The sequence below is a fragment of the Anas acuta genome, chromosome 1 (assembly GCF_963932015.1).
Source record: "Anas acuta chromosome 1, bAnaAcu1.1, whole genome shotgun sequence".
Taxonomy (NCBI): Eukaryota; Metazoa; Chordata; class Aves; order Anseriformes; family Anatidae; genus Anas; species Anas acuta.
In genome coordinates, this window is record NC_088979.1 from 162025156 (window position 1) to 162044817 (window position 19662).

A 19662-nucleotide genomic window follows, 5' to 3' on the forward strand; every position below is an offset into this window, starting at 1 on the left:
CAAGTAGAGAAGAGCAGGTAACTCCTCTTTTAAAGGCAAAGTAGAATGATTTTTGTATCTTCAAATGAAGGACAGGTGGAGGGCAACAAACTGTAGAAAGGAAGAAGAAATAAACAGAGCAGTTGAGGTAGGACATAACAGAAAGCAAACAAATGAAAACCAAATATGCAAGTGTTTTTGTACAAATATTAGATGTTTTATAAGGGGATGAATATAGTGGAACACCCGCTTTTAGAAGAGGCTGTAGAACTAAAATCATTTAAAAAACATGATTGGAGAAAGGTAACGTGTAGGATATTGTTCAGATTTAATCTCCAACTGGGCGTTACAAAGTAGATAATGCCAGTGGAGAAATGGTTGTAAGCACTACAGAAACCTCTCAAAGTAAAATAAATATGCTTTCTTTATCTGTGAGTAACATAAACCTGTTTTAAATTGCACGCTCAGTTAATATGATATACATAGCATTGAAGCTAAATTATTCACCAACCAGCCCGGATGGGAACAGTGATTGGCATATTAAGGAGCTTAGAGATTTTATAGATACTTATATAATAGTTTGAAAGTTCTGTTCTGCCCATGCTGTCCTGGTAGATGCAATGACATGGCATGATAGAGAGACAATGAACTTAAATGCTAAGTTTTCTTCTTTCTTAGAAGGAGCACACAAATGAACAGGTGACTTCTAACCAATACAGAGATTATTACGTAGAACTTGATTTGAAATATTATGATCAAAATCCAGTTCTATTACAACAATCTGAGTATAATCAAATTCAAAATCCATTTGTTAGAAAAATAAATAAAAAAAAATCTCCAGTACTTAATTTTTAGAAGGGTAGTTACATAATATCCTTTCTCATTTGTAACAGAAAAACTGTAGTGAAGTAGCAGTGAAAAGGATAAAGCAAACCTAATACAAACACCTGCAAGAGCCTTTTTTTTTTCCCTAAAGAAAGGGCTCATATTCATAATTAATAAGCTGTAAAATAAAGACATGACTACCTTTGCCAATGGTACAAAATTACTCATTGTAGGAGGTATGAAAGCTTCCACAATGATGAAAGTTGTGGAAGAATATATGAGGCTGGATAATAATACGCAAATTAAATTTAGCTGTGATAAATACAAAGTAGTACATATGAGGAAAAAAACTTTATTTGCAAAATTATTAGAAGCATCAGAAAAGTTGAACAGTCATAGGGATTGATGAGGAAAGAGAGAACAAAACAAAAATCATTTATGTGTAATTGTTACAGATATAGTTCTCTTTCTTGAATATTGGCTGCAGTTCTAGTTCTTACGTTTCAGAAGAATATGGTAGAACAAAAAAAGGTATAAGGACAGCAAGGATAAGGAAAAGGGGATAGCTTCTTGCATAAGGAGAGACCATGTAAAAGAAGGTACATGGCCTGCAAAAGTGATGACTGAGTTTAGTTATGATCATGATACAGAACATTGTAAATGATGGGGTGAAGATGAATAGAGAAGCATTAGTCACTGTACCATGCAAAGCCCAAAGAGCATTGAAATAAATCATCGAGCAAGGTAGTTAAACACAAACAGCACAAATTCCTTTTTCATATAATACAACTTCTTGGATATGGAATCTTGCAAGAACTAAAAGATGTAAAGAAAATTATAGAAGAAAAGTACATTAGCTGTTAAACTCAAAGTTTTCAGTTGTGGTTAGGAACCACAAATCTGTCAGAGCAGATTGTTGGATGCTGGGAGAAGCTTCAAAGGAAGTGGCATCATTTACCATAGCATGTATTATATGTGGAATTAGAATATATTCTTTCCATAGCCATATATTCTTACTAAGCAAGCTTATAAGCTGGATAGACTTTGAAATACACTCAATACGATCATTTTAATGTTTTTTTTTAAGTTACTTAGCTTATTAACCATTATGTTGTGTATTTGTGGTCATTTCTAATATGCTGCCTTTGTTTTGCTGCATTTAGAATGGAGAACAGACTTCTCACTGTTTGTACACTTGGGCTTTCACTAAGTTGCTAGCCATGTTATTCAAGCGTGTACATCATACTTCAGCACTTCCCACTGTGCCAATCCTAGCAAGGAGTTGCATTGTCTGTTTGAGATCTTTATCAAATTACTTAGCTGCTTTTCAGCCTTAGAGTGGAAAAGTAGGTTGTGCTCACTACAGTGAGGAAAATCCTATGCTCTTTCTTTTCTTGGAACTGGGCCTACAAGGCTCCTGACTTCAATATGGATTATCAAAAAATGATTGAAATGAAAATGTGGAATATTTTCTCAAAACAAGTTTCCATCTTTCTGACTTGCTCTTGCTAACTGTACAAATCTTATGACTAGATGAAAAGCTGCAAGAATTTTTATTCTTGCATTGTTTTGCAAATATTCTTCACAGTTTATGAAGAATACTGTGTCATGTATTTGCAATGTCACTTAAATTGATTAATCAAATCTTTGCTGTTAATTACTTCTGTGACACAGAGGTTCGAGGATCATAAAGCAAACAGATTCATTCTGAAAGTCCTTTCCAACATGAGATGAAATGCTTAGATGTATTGTAAGTTACGTAATTTAAGAGGAGAGGGGACATCCAGAAGCAAAACCAAAACAAAACAAAAGCAGGAAGCACAGCATAGCAGTCAATACTCACCTGTTAACTGCAATAAATAGCACACAGAACAGCAGCTGTGTTTTACTATTTAATAAAAATTCATAATCCCAAATGGCTCATGAAATAGAATTGGCATTACAAAGGAGGATATAACTAGACTTTTGCAGGTAATTCACATGCTGTAAGTAATCTTCTCTTAAGTGTCTCAGCTTGGTAGAAAATGAAACAGAGATCAGATTTCTGAGATAAGTTAAGGAGGAAGTGGGGCAAGAGGAATGTTAATGAAAGTAAACGGACAACAACATTTCCATTAAATACAGTGTTTCTGGTGCTGAACATAAGTCTTACAAACTACCCTATTTACACTGCCAACATAGTGGAGAATGGCACTCCTTTCCATTTTCTGTGGTCTTCTTAGGACCAAGTCAGGCACCTCTGGTGTTGCATGGGAGGAACGAGACGTTTCTTCTGGACTTGGTGCAGTCTTTTCTTTGAGGTATTCTTGGGTCACTCTAAGTAATTTTTCAGAGTGAGAACTTTTTCCTCTTCCTGCGTAAGACACGTGGGATGGATTAGAACTATAAAACTTTTGTTCATGTTATTCATACTATTAACTGCTGATGTGTATGACATTTACAGATGTTTTACTTTTTTCATGAAATCTTTCATTAAGGATGTATGGAGGATTGTATGCTGGGATAATATAACTTCCTGCCAAAATGTGGATATGAGACTAGATACTAAAACACAGAAAGTCTCTCATCATATATGGGAAAAGAAAAGCACGGTTCTAGTGATTCATTTTTACTGGGAAATACATTCTCAGTTTTAAGTCTTTAAATGTTCATTTGCATTTTTTTGTTTTGTTTTGTTTTGTTTTATTGTTGTGAGTTTGAGCCTCAAAAGTTGAATATGAGGGAAAAAGGACATTCCTGAGGTACCTGCATTCTCGTTGCAACAAAAAAGAATAGAGGAACAGAGGAAAAGTGTTTCTCCTATTGTCCCATCAACACATACATATGTCACGATAGGTATGCCTACATGTTAAAAAGGGCAGATGAATGCACAGGCCAGTCTCTGCTCCCAGGTAAATACTTTATAAATAACTAAATGATTCTCTTAAATTTGAGAATTTAATGATGTCATTCAGCTATGGATAAGGATGGATTGTCCCTTTATGGAAATTACAGGACACTCCCGGCCAGTATCTTCTGGCACTATAAAATTAAAAATGAGAATATTTTGCTTTCTTCTGAAATATGTTTTAAGATCTTATATAAAGCTTTCCAGCAATAATTATTACCGTACCTTGAAAGGTAGAATTTGCAGCTTTCCAGTGGATAGCTATGCTTTGTGCTGTGGTGCAGAGTCAAAATACTGGTCTTCAGATATATATTTCTGTATACAGAAATTATATTTTAATTTTCTGGTGAGGATGGATTGATGATAACTATCTTGAAAGAGCAGATTACTTCAGGGCTGTTGGTAGCCTTAGGATCTTAGCTCCTGTCACCTCCCCAAACAGCACAGAGCAGCATGTTCTCTAATGATCATCTGATGTAGTCATTTGATGTAGTACCCTACTTGTGCTTATATCTTCCCAGCTGCTACTTGGGTTCATCCATCTCTGAGCAGTCTCTGCTGGCTGGATCAAAAAAGAGTTAGTCCTAGTAAACTTGCATCAGAATCTTGCTTTGAAATAGTGTTTCAGTAACACAGCTAGCAATTTCAGAGTACATGACAGCAAAGTTAATGACGACACAGATGTCTAGAAAGTTTACTGACACTCATTTGAGTTGATCCGTCTGATTTATTTATGGCTTTGTATCTTGTGAGCAATGTAGTAATCCCAAATGTAAGAATATAAATGTTCATACTATATTTTAACCTGTGAATGTATTCGATTTTTTGATAATGTTTTCAGTGTCTCAAGTTTGCTCTCCTATTGGAACTAAAATTAAGTATGTAGAGCTTCTTTGTCCAGGATAAGTGAAGAGTAATTTTAAAGCAAAAATGGTATAAGGATAGAGTAACAAATTCAGGCTTTGTATCACGTGTTGTTTCCTAAGAGTCAGAATAATTCACATTAAAATAATGCTGCAAAGATTGTGTCATGGAAAAAGTCCTGTTACTTAAACAATTCGTCTCTGTAGAATGTGCTGGTGAATGCAGTCTTGCAATAGTTATTGTATGCTGTAGAGAAAGTTGACAAGATGATCTAATAGCTTTTGTAACCTCTAGTGTAGTCCTTTGCCTGAAAAGGCAAGTTACACTATTTTTAGAAGTTAACTGCTTTCATAGTTGCCAGCAAACTTGGCAGTGATTTCCATTACCACATAATTTTTAAATTCTACAAATCTTCATTTCTCTTTTGAATTTTAGATACCATTCCAGGGAGACTGTGCATGGCCTCCTTCTGCTTTCTTCTTAGGCATTTTGGTAATGTCCTGCTTTACCTTAACTCAGTCAAGGTTAGTATTTATTTAGCATTGATAGTAATATAATGCACAGAATCACTACGTATAGAATTATACTGTACTGTGTGAAACAGCATGTAACCAGAAAAAGGTACAGAAACACAACAACAACAACGAAAACACATGAACAACAGCGGCACATAGTTGGTCAATACAGCAAATGGATCCAAATGTATAGAAGCAGTTTGTAAGGTGGCATTGTGCAGCATGGTGGAGATGGTGGTCTCAACACTTGTAACTTAACCATTATCAGGCTTTCTGGTAGCATCACAGAAGAAGAGAAAGAAAATTAAAGGAAGACAATGAAATAATTTATGGATATTTATGTGGCTGGGCAGCATGGAGGAAAAAACATGGTTTTTTTTAAAGGTTTATCAAATGAGTGATGGAGATAATTTTCATTAGTTAAGGACTGGGGACATGAGTATGATGAACAAGAGTATGTAAGGAAGATAAGACAGGAAGGACCCTGGAAGTAATAAAGCTTATATGTTATAGAGAAAATGGTCACTGAAGAGCTAAAATAATGTAGTGTTACCAATACCAAAGCAGTGAACTAAGATTGTTATTTTTGCAGAAGTAATATGAGTGGTACACTGCAGGCAACGTTGCATTTTTCAAAGTGAAAGGAGGAGTTTGCAGTTACCATACTGCAACATTATCAGATCACCTGTATGCGATGGATAGAAATAGTTATAACTTGCAGATAGAGTCTTAAAATGGTTTGGATTGGAAGGGACCTTAAAAATTGTTTAGTTTCAACCCCCCTGCCATGGGCAGGGACACCTTCCACTAGACCAGGTTGCCCAAAGCCCCATCCAGCCTGGCCTTGAACACCTACAGGGATGGGGCGTCCACAGGTTCTCTGGGCAGCCTGTTTCAGTGTTTCACTACCCTTATAGTAAAGAATTTATTCCTCATAACTAATCTAAATCTACCCTTTTTTAGTTTAAAACCATTATTCCTTGTCCAATCACTACACTCTTGGAGCCCCTCTCCTGCTTTCTTGTAGGCCCCCTTTAGGAAGGCTGCAATGAGGTCTCCTCAGAGCCTTCTCTTCTCCAGGCTGAACAACCCCTACTCTCTCTCAGCCTGTCTTCATAGGAGAGGTTCTCCAGCCCTCCTTGATCATCTTGGTGACCCTCCTCTGGACTTGTTTTAATATTTCCATTTCCTTCTTGTGCTGGCCCCAGAGCTGATCGCAGCACTCCAGGTGGGTCTCACAAGAACAGAGTAGAGGAGAAGAATCACTTCCCTTGACTTGCTGGCCACAATTCTGTTGAGGCAGCCCAGGATGCAGTTGCCTTTCTGGGCTGCAAGTGGACATTGCTGGCTCATGTTGAGCTTCTCATCAGCCAACACCCCCAGGTCGTGCTCCTCAGAGCTATTCTCAGTCCCGTCTCTGCCCAGCCTGTAGTCATGCTTGGGATTGCCCCAGCCGAGATGCAGGATCTTGCACTTGACCTTCTTGAATTTCATGAGGTTTGCACAGGCCCATCTCTCAAGCCTGTCCAGGTCCCTCTGGATGGCATTCCTTCCCTCCAGTGTGTCAAATGCAGCACACAGCTTGGTGTCATTGGCAAACTTGATGAGGATGCACTCAATCTCATTGTCCATGTCACTGACAAAGATGTTAAACAGTGCTGGTCCCAATACCAGCTCCTGAGGAACAGCACTCATTACTGATCTCCACTTGGACATTGAGCTGTTGACTGCAACTCTTTTGAGTGTGACCGTCCAGCTAGTTCCTTACCCATCAAATGGTCCTAACTTGTTTTGCCTAACTTAAGCCATCTAAAAGTCAGACTTAAAAGTCTGACTTAGGTCCCAGGCTATAGTCAATGTGGACAGATGTTAATTTCCAGACAAGAATTCATCCTGTGTATTTCTTACACTTATCTTAAATGGAATGAGTCACTCCACAGAAATGCCCAGCTCTTTCCATTTGCTTTAAGAAGTTCTTAAACAACTAGTTCTAACCTGAAAAGGCTAAAGTTATATGAGATTAATCACTACCTCCAAGGTATATGGGAAGGATAAGAAATCAGAGAGAGAATAGTAGCATCTTGGGAGGCAAATGGAGTCATCATTAATACTGGAAAATAAGGCATAGTTAGTGTTTGTAAAGGAAAAAGCCAGAAGTGAACAAGACACTAAACAGAAATTAAGAGGGTGAAAGTGGGCAGTAGGTTAACCAGAAGGTAAGACGGAGTCATGAGATAAGTGTAACAGGGAGGGGATTAGGTGAGACAATTGTGAGGGTATAAAGGAAAATGTTGTAGGAAGGGTTGGAAAGAAAATCTGAAAGGAAAAAGAAGAGCACAGAATACTCGGTGTTACTTCATACTATGCTGGTAAGATTCCTTGAAGAGGGAAATACAGATCTAATGTTTAAAAACTGGTGGGAGGGAGACAGAAATAGTGACAGGCACAGGTATGCAAAGTTTCATTCTTGCTATATTTATCAGCTAGAAGAAGGAGTGTTTATTCTGTTAAATTTTAGAGAAAATATTTTATGTGTGCATAATATATATCTGTGCAACATAAAAAGGTTGCAGTTCTGCTGAAACAGTCAATAAGGCTATATCAGAATGTGCCTGCATTGCGGAGCCAAATTATGTGACACAGATGATCTTACTTCTGGCACTTCCAAATTTCTTAGTGTTTTCTCATGGGGCTTTTGTGTTCTTTTAAGTTTAGCATTAGGTGTTACCACTGTACTAGGAAACACCTTATTGTATTTTATTGTTTTGCTGGTCTTTTGCTAATGGTGACTGATTTCAGAAATTGGTAGAGAAGTTCTTAAGATTGATGTTGTTCGGTGATTTTGGAGATCAACAGGAAATCATGGCTGACAATACAGATAGAAGCAGTGCTGGTAGGTAAGAAGAAAAGTAGAGGAAGTTCTGTGTGGTTGTTGAGCTGGAAGTGTTCGAGCAAAATGTGTTTTTAGTATAGCCGAATGGAAGGCTTAGTTTCTTGGTTAGTGCTGTGTGACTTCTCCAACAGAGTCAGGGATTGAGATCTAGATACTCAGACACAGTGTAAAACAACCATCTTTTAGGTCTGGATAGAATTGGAGCCAGGAGTTTGACTCGGTGATCCTTGTGGGTTCCTTCCAGCATGGGATAGTGAAGGAAAGGGCTATTTGACTGCTTGGTCTTTTGTTTAGGGTTTTTTGTTTGTTTCTTTGTTTTTGTTTTAAATTAGCTGTTTTGCTGCAAGTATGTATTGTTACAGTTGCACATTTATTACATATATATGTGGATCTCTGCTTGCAAACTGAACTCCTCCGCTCATAACAGCAGTTTGTCAAAATCAATCAGTAGAAAAGAATAATGTGCAACAAAAGTCTGTTTATATTCCATGTACAGGAAAGCAATGTTGTACATGCCCCTTTTTTCCATACTCAAAGATGCATTTCTATTACATAAATTGTCAGAGGGTGGGATGTACTGTTAGGGGGCTCTTTCATAGACCACCTTTTAGAAAGCCACAGGCATGCAAGTATGTAGGTATGTATGATCTGCTTTTCCTATATCTTTGATCTGCTATCCAGGTTAATTCAGTGTTACGTATTTTCCAGGATAATATAACAGAGTTTGAAGTATTTACAGGATAAAGTAACTAGGGTAGAAACCAAGAGCAAAACTTAAATGCAGCTAAGACGTTTAAAATAAAGCCAATTTAAGAAATATTGGCTATATATATGTATGCGTGTAAGCATACACATACATGTATGTTTATTGAAGCTAACAATGACTGTCAGATTTAGGAGTGTCAGCATACTAACATTTTGTGTAAACTTGATTTCAGAAATTTGCTTGACTGCACATTGCTTACCACAGCATGGTACCAGCTGCAAATTACAAGCACTGTGTTTAGATCAACCAGGTGATGTCATTCAGTAATACTTTGATCTTTGCGTATAGCAGGTCAACCTAATGGCCACTTGATCTCTGGGACTTGTTTTATACTAGAGAGATTTAGTGTGATAATAACTGTAGTCCTTTGCTTCTACAGTATGTAACACTCAAATTCTGAATATATACGTGTCTTCAGCACTTCAGCACTGTTTTGACCCATTTTTAGGTGAAGTTTGTTTTTTTTTTTTTTGTTTTATTTGTTTTATCATTCCCTTAGTTTTCACAGTTGTAATGTGAACGCATTTGTAAGGGTGAAACAAAATATTAAGCTAAGTAAAGAAAGTTCAATATAAAAATGATTGATACATTTCATTCCACAGTGGTTTACGTTTATTTGAAATACTGGACACTCATTCCTGCAATACAGAAAGAAAGGTGATTCAGAAAATTATTAGAAATTGAAATATTGTCTTAAGAGATTTGGAAGATAAGTTATATTTGCTATAGAGAAAGTAAGAAAATAAAATGATACAAAATGAGGATTAGAATAAATGAGATAGATTTGAAACCTCCATTTGTATTCTGAGAGACTGAAAACAAGATATGGCTTGCTGGAATTGCAGTAAATTCACAACATCTTTCCTAAGAAAATGAATTTTGTCCCTCAGAACACAGTTGGTTTATGAAACTCATTGTCATATTTCATCCCCAAGGTTGCAAGTTTGGAAGGTTTTATAGATTGTATCTAGCAAGCTGCAGAATGATCAAGCTTAAGTAAAATATGCATTTCTTAATTTCATGAAGGGGTTTATAAATACTGGTACTTTGAGACATAATGCAGTTGATAAAGAGCAAGGACTAGGACAAACATTTTCGGCCTACTAGTGCTTTTCCTTTTGAGGTCGTTGATCCTCACAGTTTTCTAGCTAAGAGTAGCCATTAGTCAAATTTAGCTAGTCACTCCTCCTCTTCACATCACAGGGATGCAAGTCATTCTTCCTGTACCATTTTAAAAGCAAGGTTCAGGTGACTTTACAGTAACCTTTGTGTTTCATTGACAGAAACCAACTTCAGTAGAATCTCTGCAGCTCTTTAAGTAGAGCTGTGCACTCTGTGAAGATAGTTGCACGATACTCTCTTCGGAAACACCACCTTCATCCATGATTGATTGAAAGTGCTGTAGGCATGAGAATGTGTCAAAGGACACCTTATTATAAATGTATTGCCAGCTGCCCTGAGGGTGACATTATAACACTGAGGATCATCTGAGAAGACAAGCTAATTCAAGCTCAGCTGAGGTCTGGCCACAACGAATGCTTCATTGTTCAACTGGGTATCTGAGTGACTCATTGAAATGGATGTCACTCAGAGCACAGTTTTATGGAAAGATTGAAGACCGGTAAAAAGACCACAAAAGGGTGAAGTCCAGGCATATAATTTGTCAAGAAAAAAAAAAAAAGAGAGAGAGACAAAACATTTAACTGTCCTGAATGCATTTTACTATGAACATGGGTTCATTTCTACCACTCTTGTTTTTGCAGCAGTTCTGGTCTCTGGCACTAATACAGCCAGGATAGAATGACAGTTTTGAGTTTGGTTGCTGACAGAGCTTCTTTTCAGTTTTAATTCAAAAATACAATGAGGCATATTTGAACAGAAGGAACTATTCATGCAGTAGAACTAGCATCTTGCTTACCAGCTTTGCTTAACCTGAGACTTGTGCTGATTCATACAAAACTATCATTGAGGAAGAATACAGTAAAGTGTTGTAATTCTCATATGGTGAAACCAGTTAACTCACCCTAAGGGTACTGAAATGTTTTCACAAACTGAGCTGGAGATTTCCCCATGTTGGTTCATCCTCATGCTTTCACACAGCTTGCTGTATTTGCCAGCTCTTTTGCACCTCAGCATGGACTATTTAGGTGAGACCTAGACATTTGGCAAATGTTGGCAACCACTCACCTCTCCTCTCAAGGCACTAGCTTGACTGATGTATGTGGGTGGACTGGGTCCGTACCCTTTGCAACTGCCTGTGACAGGGAAGGGAGGAGGTTCCTCAAGTGTCTCTGTGTAATGGAAGAAGATGAGAGCCCTGACAAAGGACCTTGTCCTTTGCTTTCCGTATCTTTTACACAGTCCCAACTATGCTTTTTACCTTCTCCTCACTCTTAATGAGGGAGCATAACAAAGTTATCTAAAAACCGATCTTCCTAACATAAATTTTTTTTCTCTTAATGTTTTTCTTTATATAACACAGATATTTGTCCATACACTTTGCTGTTATTGTACCCAGGAAAGCTTTTCTTGCAGTAACTATGGACAGTGGACAAACAGTCTTGCTTTTTTCATGGGTTCTTCCATAAACCTTGCAACTCTGCTGTGGGGCAGGGAACCTCAGTCCCATTCACACTTCTTGTTGTGGTATCACATTCTAGTTTACCTATACTAGGTCTGTCGGTGCAGTAGCGTGGTGACAGTGATGAATCTAGAACATGTGTGGCTTTGAGTTATTTTGAGTTGTACTTTAATGTGGACATCTGACCATGATCAAAAATACAAGCTATTTGGGTCAAACACAAACATCAGGCTAATCGACAACTAAAGCTTTATTTCCTACTTCAGCCCGTGCTGTGTTTCAGAAGATATTCAGCCAGATGATCCTGATCTATCATTAACCAGGTGTGCCCTGTATAATATATTATGGGAGAGAAAAACCTAGTGTTGTACTAAGAGAAGGGTACCTGTAAGCAAGACTTGAGCTTAAGGAAGCCCCATTACAACGTGTGTTCCTGTACTGCAGCTCCACCTCTATCCAGTGCACGTGTCACATAACCAGATCCACAGGATCTCGTGTTGAACTTTGAGAAGTCTTGGAGAAGCAAACTGTTCGTCTCCTTAAGCCATTAGAGGCTCAGCTGCCTATTTACCACCCTAGTGGTGAAGTAAGTGTTTGGGAGGTGAAAGAGACCATGGCAGCACAGCATGTCTTCACATGCACAGAGTGAAAATTGCACCCATAAAAGCCACCACTGCAATTTAGAGCTTGGAGCGTTCTCCAGATCTCTCATGGTTAACACTGTGGAATGTTCCAGCTGTGTTTGTAGTCACGAATGTAGGATGGAAAGGCAGTCCATAATTTTCTACTCACTGTTTATAAATGTCGTATATTCATAATGTGGGTTTTTCTTTTTCCTTCCTGTTGTCTCAATTGTTGTTGACTCAGATTTGGTGGGGGGGTGGGAGGAGGACGGTGTTATTTTTAATGTTATGATACCATTGGAGGTTGGATTTTATTTTTTTTTCCCTTCTGTGCGGCTTTCTTTTCCAGAGTTACTTCTACAATGATGACACTTTTAACTTCAACTACGCCCAAGCCAAAGCTGCCATGGGCGATTTTAGTGAAGCTGAAGAGGTATGTATTTACTTTCTTTAAAAAGCAACAATGAAAATGTTTCCCACATACTCCCCTATTTCCTTCCTTTTCTCTCTCTCTACATCTTCATGTTGGTTGAAAATAAGCAGATTCTGTGGGACCTTCCTAGAGGAACTGAAACTCGCAGTGAACATTGTTTAGAAAAGATTATCTTGCTAATCTTGTAATATGAGGTATACCGGGAGTCATGCCGCTTGTGGTGCGTCACAAGAGTGCTTTGCAGCTCACTCTAATTGATCAAAGAATGCCTTCTTAATCAGATTTCCTATGCTTTGTCTAGGATTCCAGGCAGTCCTATTGTTCAGATTGACTAAAGTATGCTGAACAAAAGACACTTAATAGTTAAGAGCTGCTAGGTATCCCTAGAAATTTGTGTTTAAAAAGCAAAAAAAACACACCGTCACCACCACCACAACAACAAAAAACCCACATTTTCTTCCTTTGGGAGATGTGGGAGGAGAAGAGGAAGTGCTCACTATCTTATTCAGCAGCATCCAGATGCAGCTGGAAGAGATTAACTTCTACACACAGCATTTTTTGTGTCTATGTGCAGTAGAAACTTAATTACAACTAAAATATGCAGAAGCAAATAGCTATTATGAAGATGGAAGCAACATTTTCCACAAGACTATCAGAAGACAGACCATAAAAAATACATGTAGTCTGAAGTGAATCATACAAATTTTTCCCCGGGTTTTCCTGCATTTTATTTTATTTTATTTTATTTTATTTTATTTTATTTTATTTTATTTTATTTTATTTTATTTTATTTTATTTTATTTTATTTTAACTCTTCAGGTCCCTGGACAACAGAGATCTTCTCCTTCCCCCCATTTTTTCCAACACGCCTCCCCTTAATTTCTGTGACCAGACTGTCAGGCAAAATGGATATATATTTGAATTCACCTAGTTTATTTTAGGTAGCTCAATGAAAATGCAGGTGAGTATCTTTTGAAACTACACTAGCAGACTATGCTGAAACCTGAGACTTCATAAAAATGATAACGCTGTAAGACAACTTCAGCTGCAGCCAAGCAACAAAGAAACACAAAGCTATAAACTGCTGTTAATCCACATTTGTCCTACTTTCCTTCTTACAAATAATTCTGTACAAACTTACATTATGTAGCTGATGTATTTAAATAACTGAATTATGTAATTAAATTGATTAGCGTGTCCTAGCATCTGATCTCTGACTGTGATGACACTTTCATACAAAGATTACCCCTTCCCCATCATCTCATAAACTTGTAAATTAAATCTACATATAGCAGTTTATATACATAACTCCTTAAACAGTTTACCTCCCTGGCATAATAAAAGAAAACCTATAACAAATTGCTATTCACAGTGATAATGCTTTTTATTTTTTTTATTAGGGTGTTAGCAGTGTTTAATCAATAAAAATGTCATTAATTTGTGGAACTCACTGTTCCAGTACATACATCAGGAATACATAAAGGTATTTTGATTTTTTTGCCAGAAGCATCCCAGTATAGTTACAGATATACTGACAGTGAGGCATAATTATATTTTTTCTGCATATAAAGCCAGAGCACACTTTAAAATGTCTAGCTTCCCACACACACACATCACATCCCTTTCAATGTAGAATGTAACAAACCTGTGTTTGTACAGTAAGTTACAAAAGACTAATGTTTAGCCTCAGAACCTTACTGAAACCGAAAGGCTAAGAAATGGCTTACTGCTCACCTAAAATGATCTCTGACATGTATAAGGAGGAAAGGCTCTTATATATATAGTGAAACTTCTGGTATTTCAGGATGATGCTAATTTAATTGCTTGCTAAACAAACACGTTCCAAATAGCTTTTCCCACAGGCCCAGTGTTCCTTTGTGCTGTTTGTGTTGCACGGCCGCCCACTGGCACTTGTTCAGAGGAGGCCGCACCCTCAGCACAGCTTGGCATTCTGAAGCTGCAGAAGTCCCCTGATAAGCATTGCAGTGTTTGAGACCTTCACCTACCCGACATAGCAATATACCCCCCTGCACTACACTTCCATACCCGATCTCTTCTCATGAAGCAGTTTTTTGTGTGGCGTAAGCCTTACCTGCACGTTGAAACGAGGCAGGTCTGCCTTCTGTTTGTTTAAAAGTACATGCAAATATAATCTTTTATTTTCCTTCTTCCTGCAGGCGTTCCTTTTGATCCAGAGTGAGAAGATAAAGAATGATTTTGTTTACCTTAGCTGGCTAGCTCGCTGCTGTGAGTCACTTTACTCTCAATATTGCAGAATACAGATCCTCCTCTATTGCATCAGTCTTGGCAATCCACTCTCCTAATTGAATTTAATGTTGTAGGTGGATTCAGAACTACGAAAGTGAAAAGCTGATTGCACTAGTTACAGTGTGGGTGGTTATTGCACCTTTCAAATGTCTGGCTTCACTAAGCAATTACTGCTTCAGTGCAGTGCTGTTATGGTTCTGTCAATGCAGCTTTGTCCTAACCAATGAACCTTTTTCCTCTCAATTGTCTACCCAATTGTATGAGTGAAGATTTTCTGTCTTAAAAGACTGGGTTACAAATCTAAATGTTCAGAGTAAAACACCAAATAGAAGGAGCAATGCTGGGTCAGGCCCAAGGGTCTGTCTGATTCCCAGAGTGGCCAGTGTCAGATGTCTAAGGAAGAGAAGCATCAGGCAAGCATATGTGGTATTTTTCATTGTACTGTGTTATACTTTGCATTGCCCAAACTCCAGTGCCCAAGGAATTTCCTTTATAATTTTCATCATGTTTTTTTCTTCCATGAACTTGCCCGCTCCTCCCTTGACCAAAGTAAATTTTTGATATACGTAATGCTCTATAGCAATTTTTATTCAATATTTCTGAACCAGTTTTTAAAACATTGCAGAGTACACCTCATACAGATACATCCACAGCATCACATGCAAAACAGCACGGAGGCAGGCTTTTTCTAATGACTCAGCCTGAGACTTCCTAGGCTTTGTTTTCCTTACAGCATCTTAATACAAAAATGTTCTCTTATCATAAACAGTTTTGAGTAGTTGTGCTTGGAATGTAAATATGTACGTTTCAAGGAATTTTGCCATATTGCAGATGTGGTTAACATCTCTAATGTGGTCTTCCCAGACAGGCACATAACACTTATAGATGCCTACCTATGATTCTATTTTAGGACATGCCAGTTTGTTTGTTTGCTTCATTAAAAAACATTTTATCATTTCATTTCTGGTTATATTTAATGTTTTATACGTGGCTTTTTTATAGGAGTACTACCATTGCAAAGGGAGTACACGCTTGTTCTGTAGACAGTGTTCATTCTTTTGATTTTGCGCTATAGTAGTTCTTTGACATACATCTGGCAGTGTAGGACCAATTTGAAGGTCCTAACTTTTATAAAAGAGGTAGAATTAACACCATGGCATCAATTAAAAATTTTGTACCAATTTCATAAGTTGCTATTTATTCTCAGGTGTGCCTTTCACCATTCTGAATTCCTACTGAAGTTTCAGATGCATACTGGCACATTTTGTTATGCTTCTAGCCTGTACAGGCATTTTTTTCCACCACTCCTTTGGTTTGTTATAAATCATGGGAACTGAATGTTTAGATCAGAGTGGGCACCAATTAGTAAAAACTTTATTTCAGTGCCAATTAAAATCTTTCTGTGTATAAGAACACAATCCTAAATCTCACCATCAAAATAGATTGCCCCAGTTCATTGTCCTGCTTGAAATACCTTCTCTAATGCTTTCCACTCTGTTCCTTATTCACATCTGAAATCATGCGATTTGTGCTTATTGCTGAATCTTTGAAATATGAAGTAAGATATAAACTCCGTAATTATTCTTCTTGACATTGGTGTTCTCTGATGAATTGCTGTTATCACTAGAAAGGCAAAAGATAAGGATGAGTTTCCCTTCCCAACCTCATACACAGGGTGAGGCATGCATTTACATTGAGCAAAGAGATTCAGAAACATTTATTCCATCTTCCATTGAGTATTGTATGTGGCATATTCTCTTCATGATCCCAGTTTTTTGTTGTTATTGCAGATATTATGAATAAGAAACCACAGTTGGCCTGGAAGCTCTATCTGAAGATGGAGACCTCGGGGGAGTCCATTAACCTTTTGCAGCTCATTGCAAATGATTGCTACAAAGTGAGTCTCTCTTTAATAATTAAAAAAAAAAAAAAAAGTGGACCAGATGATTTCTTATGTCCCTTCCAACCAGGGCTTTTCCATGATTCTGTGATTTGGAGTTTGGTGTACAGCATGTTAATTCCCTGATGGCATTAACGGACATTTTTTTATACTTCACATCTTTGTCACCACTCGTTGCACTTGTTGTGCACTTGAAGTTGCACAACAGGGGCATGGTTATTAATGCAGGTAAGTTGGCAAACATTTTAACCTACAGGCCTTCTTGATAGGCAGTCCACTGATTAAAATATTGGCAAATTACTGCATGCTTGAGCTATTGATAACAAGAACAACACTACAATTTACAACTCGGGATTCATCGTTGATAGACGAGAAACTTTAAAAAAGATCTAGCATAGATTCAGAGATGCACCTCATACTGCATTTTTTTCTGGGACAGTGATATTTTTCCTTAAAGCTTGTAATGACAACTGGCTATTATTTTTTGTTAACGATAAGGAAATGGAAAGAGATTTTCCACAACCAGTATTTTATCTGCCCAAGTGGGGCAAAGAGACACGGTATATGCATGTAGTCATTAAGAATTAAACTACTCAGTAAAAATGGTGGCTTACCTATCTACAGCTGGATCCATGCTAACGTATTACAGTTCTTTTGAACTGTTTTTAAAGGAGACTCGAAAGAGATGAGGTTAGATTAAGCAATCTAACGTTTTTAAAAATGAAGCTAAACAAGCCAACGTCTACTTTAGCAGGAATGCTTTGAACATTTTAGAACAAGATAAAATATATGCTACCTCACTTGTACTAAGCTTCTAGTTCATGTTTACTAGTTCCAGTGGTCCATGCTAATATACTGCTGGCCCACCTCCAAATTCTAGTTTATACAAAGATATGTTAGTAAGTGAAGAGATCTTGGGAAGCTGAATGCAATTCTGCCTCAGTTCCTAGAATCTAATTCTTCAGATTGTGCCTATACACATTGAGCCTTAGCTCAGATTCAACTTTGATGCTGTTCTGCAAAGCACGTAAAAGAAAGCTTTATCCATAGGATGTATATAGAAACTCATAAAGACCAACAGGTTTGAGAGGAGTATAAATGTAGGAGGAAGAAAAAGTGATTGTCCTATACAAAGAGTACTGCTGTGCAAGGTTGCAAGGTGTTAGTAGACAATAACAGGATGCTCTATCAGGCATCTTCTCTACCATCTACCAGGAAGATTGCGCTTTTTGGTACCTAGAGAAATATCAGCGCAGTGACAGGAGAAAAGGATGGGTTTTGGAAGAATCATCGGGGTGAGACACTGGTCATCCACATTTCAGAATGTGTTCACCAGAGCTGGTTTTATCAGAAGGTGGACCAAAGATATTTGAGGAGCAGCCGTTTTATATTTAATTTTAATTACATATAGAATGTGAAGACAGATTGTAATTTTGTGATTGTGAAAATAGAGTAGTTCATTGCTTTAAGAAGGCAGATCTGAGAGGAGCAGAACACAGGTAATAGGTTTAAACTTGATGGAACTGCTTCAGTGAAGACTCCCAATTTAAGTGAATACACAAGAACTAGCAGCTATTAGGATAGACTTATTAGAGATACATTAACAAAACTTGCTGTCAAAGAGAAAAAATAGTAAACTGAGTTCTATTGAAAACGCCCCAATGATTCTCAGTTCAGCTAAGCTCTCCAAAGAGCAACAATACCTTCATACTGAAGAACACAACTATAAATCAGAAAATCTGCCTTACTATTTCAAAAGCATTCTTTTAAAACAGAGGGGATTATTTCAAGTATTCCATCCACCATCCCACACTAAAAGTCTTTTTGCTCAAGCAAGTGGCTGTTCCCTCTTGGATTTCCCTTGGCTGCAATTTGTGAAAGAGAGTTGACAGTCAGAACTTGTGTAAAATCTATCTCCAGGCCATCTTAAGTCACATTTATATCAGTTGATTACTTTTCCTAAATTCTTCTCAAACCATATTGTATACTACAGGAGAAGCAGCTCCACACTTCGGATTTATCTAGAGCTTTTAAAAAATGCACTGTCAGGACTAAATTTTTCTGGCTATTTATGTCTAAGTATGGCCACAGATGACCAAGGAATTTCATTTCAAAGGCTATCAAAGTATGTATAATTAATGCAGTGTTATAACTAGTCTTTCTACACTACCAGCTGTTTCAACCTTTCCCATGAACTGGCAAGGCCTGTATTGCTTGTGTCTGTGTAGCATTCTCCAGTTGTTTCTGAAATACATTGTACTGGAGGGCTGCAGACAGCACCATAGCTGTAATTTAAGAAGGTAGTCATGCCAGTCTTCATTCAACAGAATGCTAAATGAATGTTAATGGAGCAACAGCTATCAGAGAGTAGGTGTAGCTGGATCTGCCATTGCTATCTATTCTGATAGAAGTTGTTTGATGAGGAAGCTGGCATGCAGGACTTCTGGCTAATTCCTTCTTTTACATGAAATAGGCCATCCTATCCATATAGGGAGCAGTATGTGATTTAAGGTGAAGCAATTCCTGCTTTTATGTGAGATAGAAAGAGGACATTAAATTGGTATCTGCTTAATGGACCTAAATCAGATGCCAGTTTGGAGAGGTCAGTATTTCAGTAATTTCTTTTTAGCAGAGATGTCTGTTTATAGTGACCATATTTATTCCCATTCAATTAAATCACCTGTGGTTAAAATCACCATGTATGTGAAGAAAATTGAATTATTCTGTAATACCTATGCTTCTCCAAGTAAAGTATCCAAATATAACTCCCATAGCCTAACCTTTTTTCTTGTCAGATGCAGGCTTCCAGCTATCAAAGAATAGGAGGTTGTGTTCAGCCTACCTTCTGTGTGCGCTTCTGGGAAGATGCTAGACACAAACACCATTGCTACTTGGGCTTGCCCAATTGAAGAACATTCACAGTCATAGATAAGGTTGACAAGAGTTATAATGACTTCAACAGCCACAGTTACTGCAGTCACTCCTTTCCTACTGACTATTTCAACCAACTTGCTTCTTGTTCCCATTTACAAGTAGAGAACCTAAGGCGGAAAAAAATAGGGTACATAATTTTTCTATGCTTGGGAAAAATTCAGGTTATAGAGTCACTGAATCATAATTTTTACTGT

At 37.6% G+C, this 19662-nt stretch overlaps 1 protein-coding gene and 1 long non-coding RNA gene across 5 annotated transcripts in view; one reads left to right on the plus strand and one right to left on the minus strand.

Moving 5' to 3' along the window:
- The window catches only part of IFT56 (intraflagellar transport 56), a 59668-nt gene that overhangs the window by 25074 nt on the left and 14932 nt on the right, over nucleotides 1–19662 (plus strand). For 3 of the 4 annotated variants that reach the window (XM_068668996.1, XM_068668997.1, XM_068668998.1), the window contains 4 exons: nucleotides 4991–5079; nucleotides 12283–12366; nucleotides 14544–14613; nucleotides 16425–16531. In XM_068668996.1, the coding sequence (XP_068525097.1) occupies nucleotides 4991–5079; nucleotides 12283–12366; nucleotides 14544–14613; nucleotides 16425–16531 (350 nt within the window). Of the gene's footprint in view, nucleotides 1–4990; nucleotides 5080–12282; nucleotides 12367–14543; nucleotides 14615–16424; nucleotides 16532–19662 lie in introns of those variants that run through there. The other variant, XR_011091873.1, reaches the window with a different exon arrangement.
- On the minus strand, nucleotides 1141–14781 carry LOC137849413 (uncharacterized). The gene is made up of 3 exons (XR_011091874.1): nucleotides 14459–14781; nucleotides 3917–4253; nucleotides 1141–3157 (listed from the first exon to the last, which is right to left on the minus strand). It is a non-coding gene; the product is annotated as an uncharacterized lncRNA (long non-coding RNA).